The following is a 13,874-nucleotide window of genomic DNA, read 5'->3' as shown; positions in this document are numbered from 1 at the left end:
AGGTTCCCAGCATCCCTGCAGTATTTGACACAGGCCCTACGCAAATGATCAAAAAAAAACTTCTAATCTTTGGTGGGCTTTTGTGGCATGTTCAAGGCCACACCCTAGGTTGCATAGGGCATGTGGAGGCATGACATGCTCCAGTCTAAGAAAAGATAGAATGTTAGTTCAAAAAATGTATAATCCCATTGGTAACCAAACATTCCCAATTCCTTCCAGAAACTGATTCTAGGTTGTAGGATCTTTGCACTCAGTAGCTTAATTGTAAACAATGACGACTCAAAGATGTGCACCACAAGTCACAGAAGTTGTCGATGAACTTCACAAAGACTGCTGTTTTTAAAATGGTTTGTTGTTGCATAGATAGTGTAGATTGTATGTCGATACAAATGTAGCCCCGTCCTTTCCCACAATTAGCCGGTTGCACTGTTGTTAAACGTGCTAAAAAGGTACGCAGTACACGATCAATTCAGTCTCATCGGATTGACAGTGCAAGCACCAAAATGGCAACCGTTTAAGATCGCAGTCAGAATGTCAGTGCTCATCACTGTGTTCCATCGAAATGGAATTGTTTGCACTTTTTGTACGCAGCATGGACGGTTTGTGCTTTTTCTGTAGAATTTTATTGTTTACGTGATGTGATGTTTAGATTTGTGTACAATGAATTTTAGGTGTATCTTGTAATTTTATTGTTTGTTGCGGTTGAACCCAAATGAAGAGCAGAATGGCTCACAGGGTAAATCCTAATAAATGAAACTGAAATAAAACTTAATTAACCTTTTTTTACCTACGGGACTTTACCGAAAAAACCAAAGAGTATGGACCCTTGTAGTCACGAAAACTTCAAATATAGAATGAATTAACCTATCAGTCAGGGTCAATTAACTGTGTTTAAAAATAGGTGTACATTGTTAATTTCAAAATACAAAAATGTATAGTACTTGAAAACGTTTAATGCACTGTGGCAATGAATAACGTTTTATTATTGCATTGTTTAAGCATGTAAAAAAAACAGCGTTTCTTAAGTGAGTGATGCCATCAGTGAAAAGGAGTCAATATTGCTTTTTTAACAGTTAAAATAAAGCTTCATAGGGTATTTGCGTGTGGAAACACTAACATCACTGGCACCAAGTTCAACATTGACTGTGACGTAACTCTGTACTTTCGAATACAATGTCACTGACATTGACATATGGCAATGTGCCTGAAAGTCAGTTTAAAGTATTATTTTCTCCTGAACGATTCTTAAAATTGTTGCCAGACAGCCTGGAACAAGGGCCAGATATGCATCTCCAAGACATGAACTATTTATATATTTGTATTCTTACTCTTACTTTAACAATGTCTTTAGTTAGTTAGTGCCTCATGGTCAATCGCTTACACAAGCTCTACGTTTATGCACAGCCTCTGTTCAATCCTTCATCCACCCTCCGAACTCCGCCTTTGCTCCACCACTGGTGCAGATTAATGCGGTCAACACAAATTGGCTGCATGAAGGAATCCAGTATGGTTTGTTTTAGATACACTCGGTACCATCCGGTGGTTCCAGAAATAAACCCTTTGGACAAAAAACCCACTGCTTCCTCTCTGTAAATAGACTACAATCAGCATAGAGAACAAAATGTTACATCATCATATTTCATCGGCAATCAATGCATGCAATGAGCATCAAATATAACGGAACAGAGCAATGGCAGAAACACACACTTAGGTGATGCTTAAAGACGTAAAAATGGCATGCATTGACTGAAAAGTTATATGGCTTCCTCATCCATTTATTTCAAATTAAGTTTTAAAAAAGCGAATAATTTCAGTGGCCAATGTTTGCAGATGTGCATCCCAGTAGTAGTACCTGTCTTTGATGGACATTGTGGTGGTAATCAGGCTCGGTGTTGTCGGTAGCTCACTCTTTTTCCCGATGGCATTGCTGCCTCCAGATGGTGTATTTGTTTTGCTCCCTGAAATCAATTCCGATTGGCTGGAAAGTTGTTGCTTGTCATTGGTAACTTGCTGTAGACGGGTCTGTCGCCATGGTGCAGTAGCCATGCCACTGGGAGAGGTGTCTCCAACAGTCTCCCTCGTCGGAGAAGTTTGATCAGAAAAATCTGTGTACATTATTGAAGCAACAATTCAGTTTATATAATTTATCAACATGAAAAAACACGCGAAATATTTGTTCCTGTGCAGCCATTAATGCACGTAAATTACAGCGAAATATGATTTTGGGTTGTTGCGTTGGCAGTGGTACACAAGTGAAATTTACAATGAATATACTCCTGCATAGAATACACCAGAATGTGCGAGTAAAAAAAATTGAAACCTCCACTGACTAAAAGTAAACAGCCTCTTGGAAAATTAGTCGAGATGTGACACCAGACCATGAGCATTCATTGCACCCTGGCACAGACAAGTGCCTCATGGAAGCCAGGTAACATTACCAGATGGGTTACAGTAATTCTCTGAGACCGCACATTAACAAATACACGTATTTTTGTTCAAGTGTCATCTTTGTACAACGTCACAGTAGGTCTGCCTCTCTTGCAATCGACTCTCTTTAATGTTTACAATCAGGGAACATTCGCTTGCTGCTGAAGATAGTCAAGATGCTCGTGAGAGGCGAACGGTACAAAGCTAAAACTGTAAGCCACCGAGCTGGGCACGAGAGTGGTCAGAATGTGCCGCGCCCAGCTGTGGTTGGGAGAAATGGCTCATGGACCTGCCCACTGTGGTTCGACTCAAGCACCATTTGTTGAGGGGCCTTGAACACCACCTTATAAACAGGAAGTGTAATGATTTAATCTAGAAAAAGGGGTCCCTTTTCAAACAACTCGCATCTGCCCACTTCAGTGTTATAGATTTGTATGCTTTTCAAAAGGATTTATAATTTACATTCATAGTTTATTAATTGTGTAAAAAAATAACAATCAATCTGCCCTTTGTCAATCCAATCTACAATGTGAGTCTTGGGGGTTGTTTGAGCATAATTCACCTCGCCGGTCAGTACGAATGTGTATGTCTCGCCACTGAACTTGGCCAAGACTGGGAATCATACTTATGTCGCCGGGTTCACGGTATAGCGTGAAAATCAGTGCGCCACCGCTTCACTCCCTCTATCAATTACACCAAAAACATCCTCTTCATGTGCGACGAGTAGCAACCTATGGGCAGATCAACTGTAACCATACTCTCAGGAAGAGTGGTTTTAATCTTACAGACTAAAAACAAAACAGTGTAATTATGAAGTGGAAATTAACACTCATTCCTCTGCAGTAAACTTGTAGCACACGTGCGTTGGCAAGTTATTCACCAAGCAGAGGCACTGTTTATACAAAGTGGAAGGATACATTGCACGCACTTATGAAGCAGGCTGCAGAAGGCCCAGCGCGTGAATAATAACTCATTTATAAACCCTCTTATTACACGTGTTCTTTACAGAGGGTTAAACATTTGAGTAATGTATAAACACATCACACTTATTGAATGTCAAATAAAAAAAGAGAGAAGTTCTATAAAAAAAGAAGACCAAAAAGCTTGTACCAGTATATTGAAAGCACAGTTTAACTTCAAGTATGCCTTTCTAACAAATGAAACTGTTCAGCGATAAGTAATGTATTTGCTTTGTTGCTGCACATTAACAAACATCACAATCAATGAACGGCACTCACCATGTCCTGGAAGAGCTCTGCCCTGTGTTGGGCTGTCCGCGTCCGTGGCCCGATTCCCCAGCCTCCTCCCATCCTCACTCCTTCCATCCCCACCCCTCCACTCTCCACCCCCTTGGCTCCTGTCCCGATGCTCCAGCCCATCTCTCCTGTCGTCTCTGCTCACACCCAGTTGGTTGTCAGGGGCTAGAGATTCTTCAGTTGCCTCGACACAATATTCACTCTGCTTCACTTGCCCAGCCTCATCCTCCTTGTGCCGAGCAGCAACTTCAGACTTCATTTTCCTCTCAGAATGATCTGTTTGTGTAACCGTGGACTGTTTTGTAGTCGCTTTCTCCGATTGGTCTCTGGTCAAATGCTGGCTTGAAAAGCTCTTGGGGTTATCGATTGTCACTGTCTCCAACTGCTTTGTATCTCCCAATCTCCCGTGATCATGACGCAGCTTTCCAGATAGCAATGTTTTCATTGTTTCCTGTTCCATTTGAGTTTTCTCCTTAAATGTGCTCTGGAACACTGACAGAGTAGTTCCAGGCATGTCATCTCCATGCAGCTCTCTTTCTCCAGCAGTCCTGGTTAGATTCGAACTAGAATTGTTGTTGGATGAAGCCTCGGTAACTTCCTGTCCAGCAGAAAAACTTCTAGGCCGGCCAAGCTTGGAGGATGCTTGTGTGACCAGCTGCACTGAACCCTGGGAGAAGTTCTGTTTAACCGCTTCAGTCCATTGACCAGGGCCACCTTCACTCACTGATCCTGAGGCTGCACCATCCTGGATCTGAAAACATGAAGTCATATTTTATGTTTCTCAAATGGTCACACAAAAGCATACGATACATACGAAGCATTATTTACTTTTGAAGAGTTACGCCACATTTCTACGATCCTATTTCTTTCATTTTCCCTCATGTATTGTTTTTGTGGTCCCAAAAATCTCGAATGAAACAATGTAAAAATGTTCTACCACAAGCATCCTCCTACCACTTACCGCATAATCAGGTATTGTGTACCCCTAGCAGACAATGCGGAAGAGGGAGGTTACTGGAGTGAAAGACAAGGGATTGTGTGGAGTCAGGAGAAAGATGCGTCGAGCGAGATGTGGATGGGCATAGTGCGAGAGACGTGGCAAAGCGGAGACACGGCATGGAGTTGTGTGTGGTGTGAGGATGCGAACGGCTTGGGAGACTTGTGAAGCAGGTGAAGAGGACACAGCGTAATAAAGGGATGGAGTGAGAGAGGATATGAGTAGAGACGGAAATAGGCAGCATGACCTACGTGTGCTTATATGGTAGAAAATAGCATTTCTTGAATCCAACGTGTTTGAATGAGATTTTTCTCATCACCTTAAAAACATTAGAATGAGGTTTCACTGTGTTACATATAGATTAATAAACTTATATAAAAAGGTTACAACTTTTAGAAAGTTAATAGCAAAAAAAGGAATAATATGAAATACAAAGCAAAATGACAATGCGCCGCTAGAATATCATTCTGCTGTATTTTAAATAGGTTTTCAAAAACGTCCAAATAAATTAATGTTGAAAATCATTAAAATAAACCATTAACTTTCAAGGTTAAGAGGTAATCTTGGGCAATTTCCGTTGATGCCGCCACACCTTGCATCCTTTCATCGCTTGTGCCAGTTCCCTCCAATGTTGCACAGATGACAACCTCCAGCTACATTTGCTTAACAGTCCACTCCCTGCTGTTACAACTCAAAGAGGTCAACATCAGTCCAGGGCTGACCTTACTTAAAGAAATGCCGTTGCAAAATATTAGTCCAGATGGAAAATTTGTATTTATTCTGATGTTGAAACAGATTACTTATTTAAATTACATTGTTACCCAAAATTGATCAGGTAAGAGCATAATGGTTTATAGAGTTTATCTGTTATGCACCTGAGATGTAACAATCCATCCAGCATTTGCACACAGACCGATTTCATCATTCCATATCCTCAGTAGATGCCCTCTCGGATGTGTTCCATTCACTGGCGAAAACTCAGTACTGATTCTTGACTAGCAGGTATCATCCCTAATCGTGACATGTCCTGCCAAAGCCCAATGCGTATATGTATATCTTGAGTTGAAGCTTTCGTGACTGCAGGAATCCATAATCTTTGGTTCTTTCGGTAAAGTCACGTAGGTATAAAACAAAATAAATCACGTTTCGTGCGCAACACAAGCGTCCGTCATCAGGTGGGAAAGCTTGTGTTGCGCCCAAAACGTCGTGATTTATTGTATTTTATACCTACGTGACTTTACGGAAAGAACCAAAGAGTACGTATATGTACATGTTTTTTCTCTCTCTCGATGTGCGACTACCCAATAGAATATTTTGACTGAAAGCTAAAAAAGACTGCAGGCAAAAAAAATCCTGAAATAAACAGCCTTAGTTGTGATAGATGCTGTGCACTTGAACCATCCCTGCACTCACCTGCTGCACTTCACTTGCTGTGATTGGCTGAGTCTGGTATCGGGAGCCAGTACGACGGCTGCGTGTGTCCGAGGCCTGGCATGGGGAGGAGGCCTGCTGCGCTGGCAGTGGTCGAGATAGCCGGTCAAACAAGGCCATCTTCTCCACCAGGCTCAGCTGAGATATGTCTCCCTCCTCGTCCTCTCCAACCCCTCCATCCCCACCGCTCAACTCTTGATTGCTTAAAAAACACAAAGACAAGTCATTTATCCTAACAAAAACTTGTATTTTATAATATTGCATGGAATATATTTCAGTGTCCAATTTAACAAACAAAAAAATATTTTGTATATAAATACATAAACAGACAAAAGCCCATCTCCCCACATTAAAATAAAATATTTTCGGTTAAATGACCTTTTGGCCCTTCGGAAAAATGTTTACCTTACTGCAACATTTATTTAAGCAAACAAAAGCCCATCTCCCCACAATAAAAAATTAATATTTTCGGTTAAATGACCTTTTGGCCCTCCAGAAAAATGTTTACTGCAACATTTATTTAAGCAAGCAAAGTATACACCAGTTTTGACCTTTTGAGTCACATCACCAGTCAGGCCTGTTAAACAAACACTGTAATGTCGTTGGCAAGGGCCATCCACGTAAGTTCTGTGGCCTGTTAGGTCAAAACCAAGGGACCAACTGTGCCGATGACAGCCCGATGCTTGGATCTGTTCAAAAATTTGCTTGCTTAAACTGATTATACTTATGAAAAATAATGTTTTATGTCAGACCAATAGGCTAATGGACTATATATGTTTACTTACAATTATGTCATTATATGACAATGCACATAACAGCTCACATTAGTAATGATGATTGAATAAAAAAATTACATTATGCATTTATACAAGGAAGAATAACTCATCTTATCCAAAATAATCTTATCCATGAATCCTACGTATAAGAGAAGATAACATCAGTGTTTTCAATGTGCATAATTTGTCTTTCCAAGAGTATTGCCAGAGGCAGCATAATGTAAATAATAAAATCTTTGAGCCACAACATTGCAGGCTGAATTGAAGCTCCTTTTTCACCTGCATATCACACATGGATGTGCGATTCAGCGCGAAGGTCAAACATTTAATGTGGGTGATACTGATTGTACAGACAATGCACTCGAACACAGCAGGCTAACTCGTCTCATCTACCCTGTAAACCTCTATTGGAGATGATGTCAACAACCTAAAATCTCCATTTGATTTAAACAATTTATAGAATCACTGTCTGGGGGCAGCCATGGGGTGTCCTGGTACGACACATGCCACGTCACGTACGACCTGGCACGGACGTCCCTCAGTTTCTGGGACTCCTGACATCCTGCGATATCAAAATTTGACCCGAGTTATTCTCAGCATTTACTGTGTTGTCTCCGGTGGTGATATGCAAGGTAAGCCAGACCCCCATGCCAAAATAAAATGGGCAGCTTTAACCACAAGATGCCTAAATAGCTGCGACAGTGTTTCAAGGACATCAGAGTGGTTGATGTCAAATGTAGCAATAAGATCTAGAACTAACATTGGAAGCCAAGCCATGGACAGCAATCCATACCTCACCACATTGCACGGATTAATTTAATAATAATTTTCAGCCCTATATCAATTTACTGCTGGACGAAGGACTTCCCCACGCTGTCAGTCATTGGGGTTGTTTGACAAAACATCACCACGCTGGTCAGTGCAGATTGGTGTCGTGTGTGGGTTCAGGACCAGTTCAGAAATCACTCGCCACTGATGTTAATCACGGCTGGAAATACAAACTTAGGTCAACGTGTCCACGTACAATGCGCTATCCATTGTGACACCACTTCCCTGAACATGCAACATATGAGTATTTGTATCACAATTTTTATCAGACAAAGCGTCTCAAGGCCACAACATGAACAAAATAGTCATTGTGCATATGTAGCCAAGCTGGTTGACACACGAGTTTTAAACTTTGTTGAGGACAAAAAATACTTTGAAGTGATTTTCAGGCACACCAAGATAGATGTTACTCTAGTAACACCACTGCAGGAACTTTGCATTAATAGCACAGCAGGCACACAACTATATTCCAAATTATGCCAAGTTGCTGTTTTAGCCACCTGATGAACTGCTTATAGTTGTGAGCATTGCTCCTCCTCCACTTGTTGTTACTGGAGGGCAGATGTTTCACAGCTACTCCGTAGCATAACAAGACATCACCGACACTGTCCATTAACAAGTCGACTAAGCTCGAGATCCTCCTTAATCACATATGCCCATCTCTCCTCTAGCCCTGACTGTGCAGTCCATTTAACTCCTCTGGTATCCAGCCAAATAAGATATGCACGGGCACAATGTGGCTGGGTATGCAGGCTACATGAACTATCTAACGCACTTGTGCCTGCTATAGAAGCCCAACGATAAGTCTTTTTCCAGATCTTCCCAGTATTGCCAATCTAGATGAAAAACCAAGGATAAACAGGCAAACGATCATGTATTGTGAATTGGTAAAAAAATAAATGTGTAATTTAAATTAAAAAGTTAAATGTTCCCAATACTGTCTGCTCTTGATTTGAAGCCCTTTCTACAGCAGTCTCAGACTGGTTCTACAAGTGTGGCTTGCAACGAGGTGCAGTCACTCCTTGGTGATTGAGCGACACAAAACCTTTTCAATACTGGTTATTAAGTGAGCAGTTGGGTGTGGTGGCACACATAGGACTGGGACTGAAACCGGTCGGATTTTAAATGTGTTATACGCGTGCTGGCACTTCTGTTTCCAGAGCGCTCGCAAAGAGTAATGATTGTGAATTATCCAACCAGTGCAGGCATCCTCGAAGGAGATCCCATTTTTTGTAATGTATAGGAATGACAAAATAACTGTGGCTGAGAATATCCACAGCTTCACATTTCGTGACAGATATGGCAGCTTTCAAAAATTTTTACACAGCCGATGAATTGACGTTGCCACTCTTCCGATGCAGTGGGACATTTGGCACTAACCCAGGGCTCATTATGATTGCACTGCTCAGGTGTTCAGAACAATTCCACCCTCAGCCACCATCCTATTACTCAGGGAAAGGAGTGAAGGTATACTTGTTTCAATTAAATAAAGGACCAGAGCTGGTGTTTTGTTTTTGGTGGGACTGATGTAAACACCCCACACCCCTTTGTGGAAATCTCCAGTTTCAGGAGCAGTATTTCTAACTCACAACTACTATTCCATTTATCAGGTAACGCCCACTGCTCACCGAGGATGGAGAAACATTGATTCCACTTGATTTGTTTTGATGTTAGCCGTAACCAAGAATTCAACACAGATCGCTGAGCTGAAAGTGCAGTGGGTATTTTACTTGGTTTTAAATAAACGACAAATATATGTGAACTTATGACTGTGATTATTTTAAGCTCAATAATAGGGGTCCTTATTATGGATTCCCAGAATTATGGTACAGTGCACCATGTGCTCTCATGGTGCCCATGAAACGATAATTTACAAAAATATCACCATGTAGTTTGTAAAGCACTATCTCATACACAAAGCACACATCCAAAAATGTAAAAAAACACTGTAATCATACCGTTTTCAAGCTATGCCTTTGTTACAAAAAAAAACTCTCCACACGATGGAATTAAAGGCCTCAGGCTGCAGGAAGAGGGGTACAGTATAGCAAGCAGATGGTTGTTGAGACCCTTTGCACTGCCTCGTTAATACAGTCAATGGATCAATGCCTGCAAATCTGCCATCTCCCTACTGTCAGTTCTGCCAATGGCAATCAAGGGTAGCCTTCCACTGATGTGACAGACACAGATGTGTGGCACAATAGCAATGGATTTTCATGGATGCATTTGTACTCCTACAGTTTTGTCTCAAACGGTGCAGACATGATTCCTTGTAAAATGTTTCAGTTTGGTGTTTTTACATATTAACACCTGTTTTGTCGCCAGAAAAAAGGGGAAAACCCTATTATCATATATTTCTACTGGCAAAGGAGGTCCAATGATTGCTTACCTAATGTAATAATGTGTTTTAATACATTTCCATCTTCAAAGAAATAACATCTGGTTAACCTTAACTGTTCATTCTTGATTGAAACTGATATATCAGTGACAATTTGCCACAACTCTCTGTATTAGTGTAGTGAGTCCAACTGAGTCGCAGACTTTGTCTTAGGGAGCAACACGTTTTATTAAACTATTAGCACAACATCCTCCAGGATATTAACACAACACACTCTCGGGTGGTGACCACCCAACTAACCACGCTACGGCGGAACTAGACACGGTTCCACTATACCGGTCCGGACCACAAGCTGGGTCCCGGACCGCGTGACTGGAGGCTTCTTCAAGCTTGATGTGGATCTCCTGCCTCTACAACAGTAAAAACCCAGAGCCCCTCTCAGGGCCGCCCTTATATCGGGCCGGGCTGGGGCTGGCTCCGCCTCTCGCCCCGCCCACCTTCTCGATCTCTCTCGCCCTTGCCCGAAGGTTCTCGACAGTTCCCCCCGGACCATGTGACCACCCATTGGCCCCCTCCACAGGTGGCCCCCCTCCAGTATCATCCAGTCACATGTCCCCAGGTCAGTCAGAGTATCATGCCCCCAACGTAACCCCAGCTGGCTGACACTCTCTCGCTCTCTCAACGGGAACCCACACCGCATGCTGTGCGTAGTGCCATCACGCTTCGCCAGCACTCACCCAAGCCCCCACTAGGGCTGGTACTACACCCCGTGTCCGGGGTGTACACACAACAGTATACATCCCGCCGTGGCCTCACAGGCCCGGCACCACACATTCACATTCCCAGTCACTACATCAGTAATAACTTTTTCAGGTGGGGGACTACTTGTGATGTTTGGCCAATACAATTTTTGGATTCGTGGCAGTGAGGCATTTCAACAGCGCACTGCCTTTTTGGGATCAAGAGGCTTGAGTGCTGTGAAGACCTCAGTCGTGCTAGTACGGGATATGGGCAGCACCCTTTTGTTCCAAACACCAACCCGCACTGACCAGTGTAGTGAGGTAGGGTCAACACCTCCACCTCATTACCGATGCACCTTAACCATGGCCCCCAGTAGCTCTGAATCCACCAGCCATGGCATTGGTGGAGTAGGTGTAGGAGCAGAGGTTGTTAAAATCACTTGGCATGAACAGGGCACCTTCCAGCTATGACCATCACTACTTACAACGCACTGACTCTGTCTGGAGAATCGAACATTGCTAAACTTGCAGAAAAATTGGCAGCTGGGATATATATATGATTCAGGAAGGTCAGAAACGGAGAGAAGTAAATACATGGAAATAGCGGCAACCTTTTCTATCAGTGATGGAAAGATGACAGCAATTATGGAGTGGGCTTCTTATTCTTTGCAGAAATCAAACACATTCGTTTTAGGATTCAAAACTACTTCAGCTGGTGTTTCCCAAATGTTGCTAAGACTCAAACCAGAATGCTTTGATTCATCATGTGACCTTTGGGGGTTCCAAAAGGTGATTAGATGATGTCTAAAAAATAAGCAAAGCAGAAATGGGTTCTCACCATAGGTCAAACATTTTGAATAACATTAATAGTTAAATAAAAGGTCACTGTGGAAAATTGTTTTTAAAAAATACCCCAAACGTAGCTAGAATATTTGAATTACATTCTATACCAATTTAAAATTAAAATACTAACCCAAAGCTTTCGATCTTCAACCAATATCTACACTTAAACAAGTTTACTTTGGTTTTATGCTACACATACACATATAAATGTATTTCACATAAAAATCTGAATATTTATTTACACTGGAGGAATCTGATGAGCTAGAAAGCTCTATTCGACATATGTCCAGGAGGGGCGGGTCATAACACCATAACAAATATGAAAACAAGATAGGAGCACAAAGTATAGGAAAGGTAAGAAAATCACGAAAAATACAAATATAACTGAACTGTATTTTTTATTTTACCAGGTAATGCCCATTGGACTATTACCTTCAAATACACAATCGAAGTAAGCGTTCACTTACAAATCACGTGTACCAAAACGCATGCGCACAAGCCAAATCCGCACATCCCCAGAAAAGAAGGGCATTGTTTGAGATGAATTGCTTGGGGGGGGGGTGAATCAGCCCTCGAGGAGGAGTGGGGGGTTGAGAGGGAGTGGCTAAAGGCACAGACGACTGACTGGGCAGAAATTCACGAACAGGGAGGCAAAGCAATAGATCCACAAAGGGAACCCCTGTAATGCAGTGAAGAGAGACATCACTAACATCCTTAATAAGGCGAAAGGATACCAGTAGCACGGTGAACAATAAAAAAAAACGCGTAAACCTATTGCGTATGGAAAACCCACCTAAATTTAACTTTCAGGAACATTACTTAAATATCCAAGCGGCCAGTGCACAAAGACAAAGATGTTTAAGAATGAGCCATTTCTTTCATATCTCCACACTAAATTAGACCGGAGATCTTTTGTTAGGGCAACATAACGCACACAGCCTGTATACACACACGGCCACTCCATAGCCACTGTGTTCTACGCTACACAAAGAGCCCGCAATATATGTTAATGCATAACCGAATACTACACACAGACACCACCCTCACAATTCAACATATTGACAATGGGCTTTGTTTAAAGCAATAGCTGCACGTAAAAAACAACCCACACACCATCAGCCAAACGCATTATTTACAAACACAGCATTTAAAAAAAAACACACACAGCTTAACTTTAAAATAATCACGAGACTGAGAAGCGAGCACTTACAAAATAACCACGTGCAGGACTCACAACGAGACCCCGGGTCCACGGGTATCTGTGCGGAGTGCGAGACGAGAGGGGAGTGGCCGGTCCAGGCTGCCGTGCACGCTCACGCCTGCCTCTCTCTCTCTGCCTTCTCTCTCTCTCTGCCTTCTCTCTCTCCTTTCTCTTCTCTCTCTCGGCACAATGCTCACACAGCCCTGCCCCTGGCCCTGCTGCTGCCCCCCTGCTCACTGAATGGACGCACCCACAGTGGGGGGAGGGGCAGCCTGTGCGATCAGCCGGGGCTGGGCAGCCGAGCCGAGCCGCACCCCCCTGCTGCTGCTACCGCCACCGCCTGCACAAAGGGGCCCGTTTCCTTCCTCATTCCCATCTCATAACAATGTCATTACAAAAGCCATCATCTGCAGCCACCAATGCGCCGCTCACCTTCCTCCGAAACCACAGCCTCAGTGTTTATAGAGAATGAAAGAGTTTATCACAACAATTACACTGGGAGCACGAGAATTACCAACATCTTCTGATGCCCCCCCCCCTTCCTTCATATCTACAAGTATGCATTCGCCTTAGTTATTTTCATTTATTATTATTTTATTTTTTTACCTACATGATGTTACCGAAAAAACCTAAGAGTATGCATTCGCCTGTCACCGTACGGAACATCTCACAAAGGCACAATAGAACCTTTGCTAATTGCATGTGAGGCTCACGCCAATAGTTGAGTGAAGCAACAAAAATTGAAGCAACAATTATCAAGAACACAGTGACACCACTGTACTTGTGACCCACAGCTTACAGAACATTCCATTTTATTTCCAGTTTAATTGCCTTTTTGCTAAATAAAAAATTGCGGATGTCACGACAGCAGTACAGATGCACAATAATCGGTTGTTATTTTTTTACTCAATTTGCATGTCTTCAGGAAATCAATGTTTCTGCGAGGGTTAGTCCAACCACAGCATGTCCCACTTCACCTCAACAGTTTCTTGGTTATCTACGGGCAGTTAGCGTACGTGATTTCAGTGGTGATACTG

General features: G+C 42.5%; 1 protein-coding gene across 1 annotated transcript in view; it reads right to left on the bottom strand.

The window, feature by feature from the left end:
- The window catches only part of LOC144936435 (supervillin-like), a 155,211-nt gene that overhangs the window by 45,164 nt on the left and 96,173 nt on the right, over positions 1-13,874 (bottom strand). Inside the window, exons 15-17 of the mRNA XM_078863489.1 lie at positions 6,094-6,313; positions 3,666-4,434; positions 1,853-2,105 (exon numbers count right to left, since the gene is read on the bottom strand). Coding sequence (XP_078719615.1) covers positions 1,853-2,105; positions 3,666-4,434; positions 6,094-6,313 — 1,242 coding nt within the window. The remainder of the gene's footprint in view (positions 1-1,852; positions 2,106-3,665; positions 4,435-6,093; positions 6,314-13,874) is intronic.

Source organism: Lampetra fluviatilis, chromosome 1 (genome assembly GCF_964198595.1).
Source record: "Lampetra fluviatilis chromosome 1, kcLamFluv1.1, whole genome shotgun sequence".
NCBI classification, from domain to species: Eukaryota; Metazoa; Chordata; class Hyperoartia; order Petromyzontiformes; family Petromyzontidae; genus Lampetra; species Lampetra fluviatilis.
This window is presented reverse-complemented; position numbering and strand designations above follow the sequence as displayed.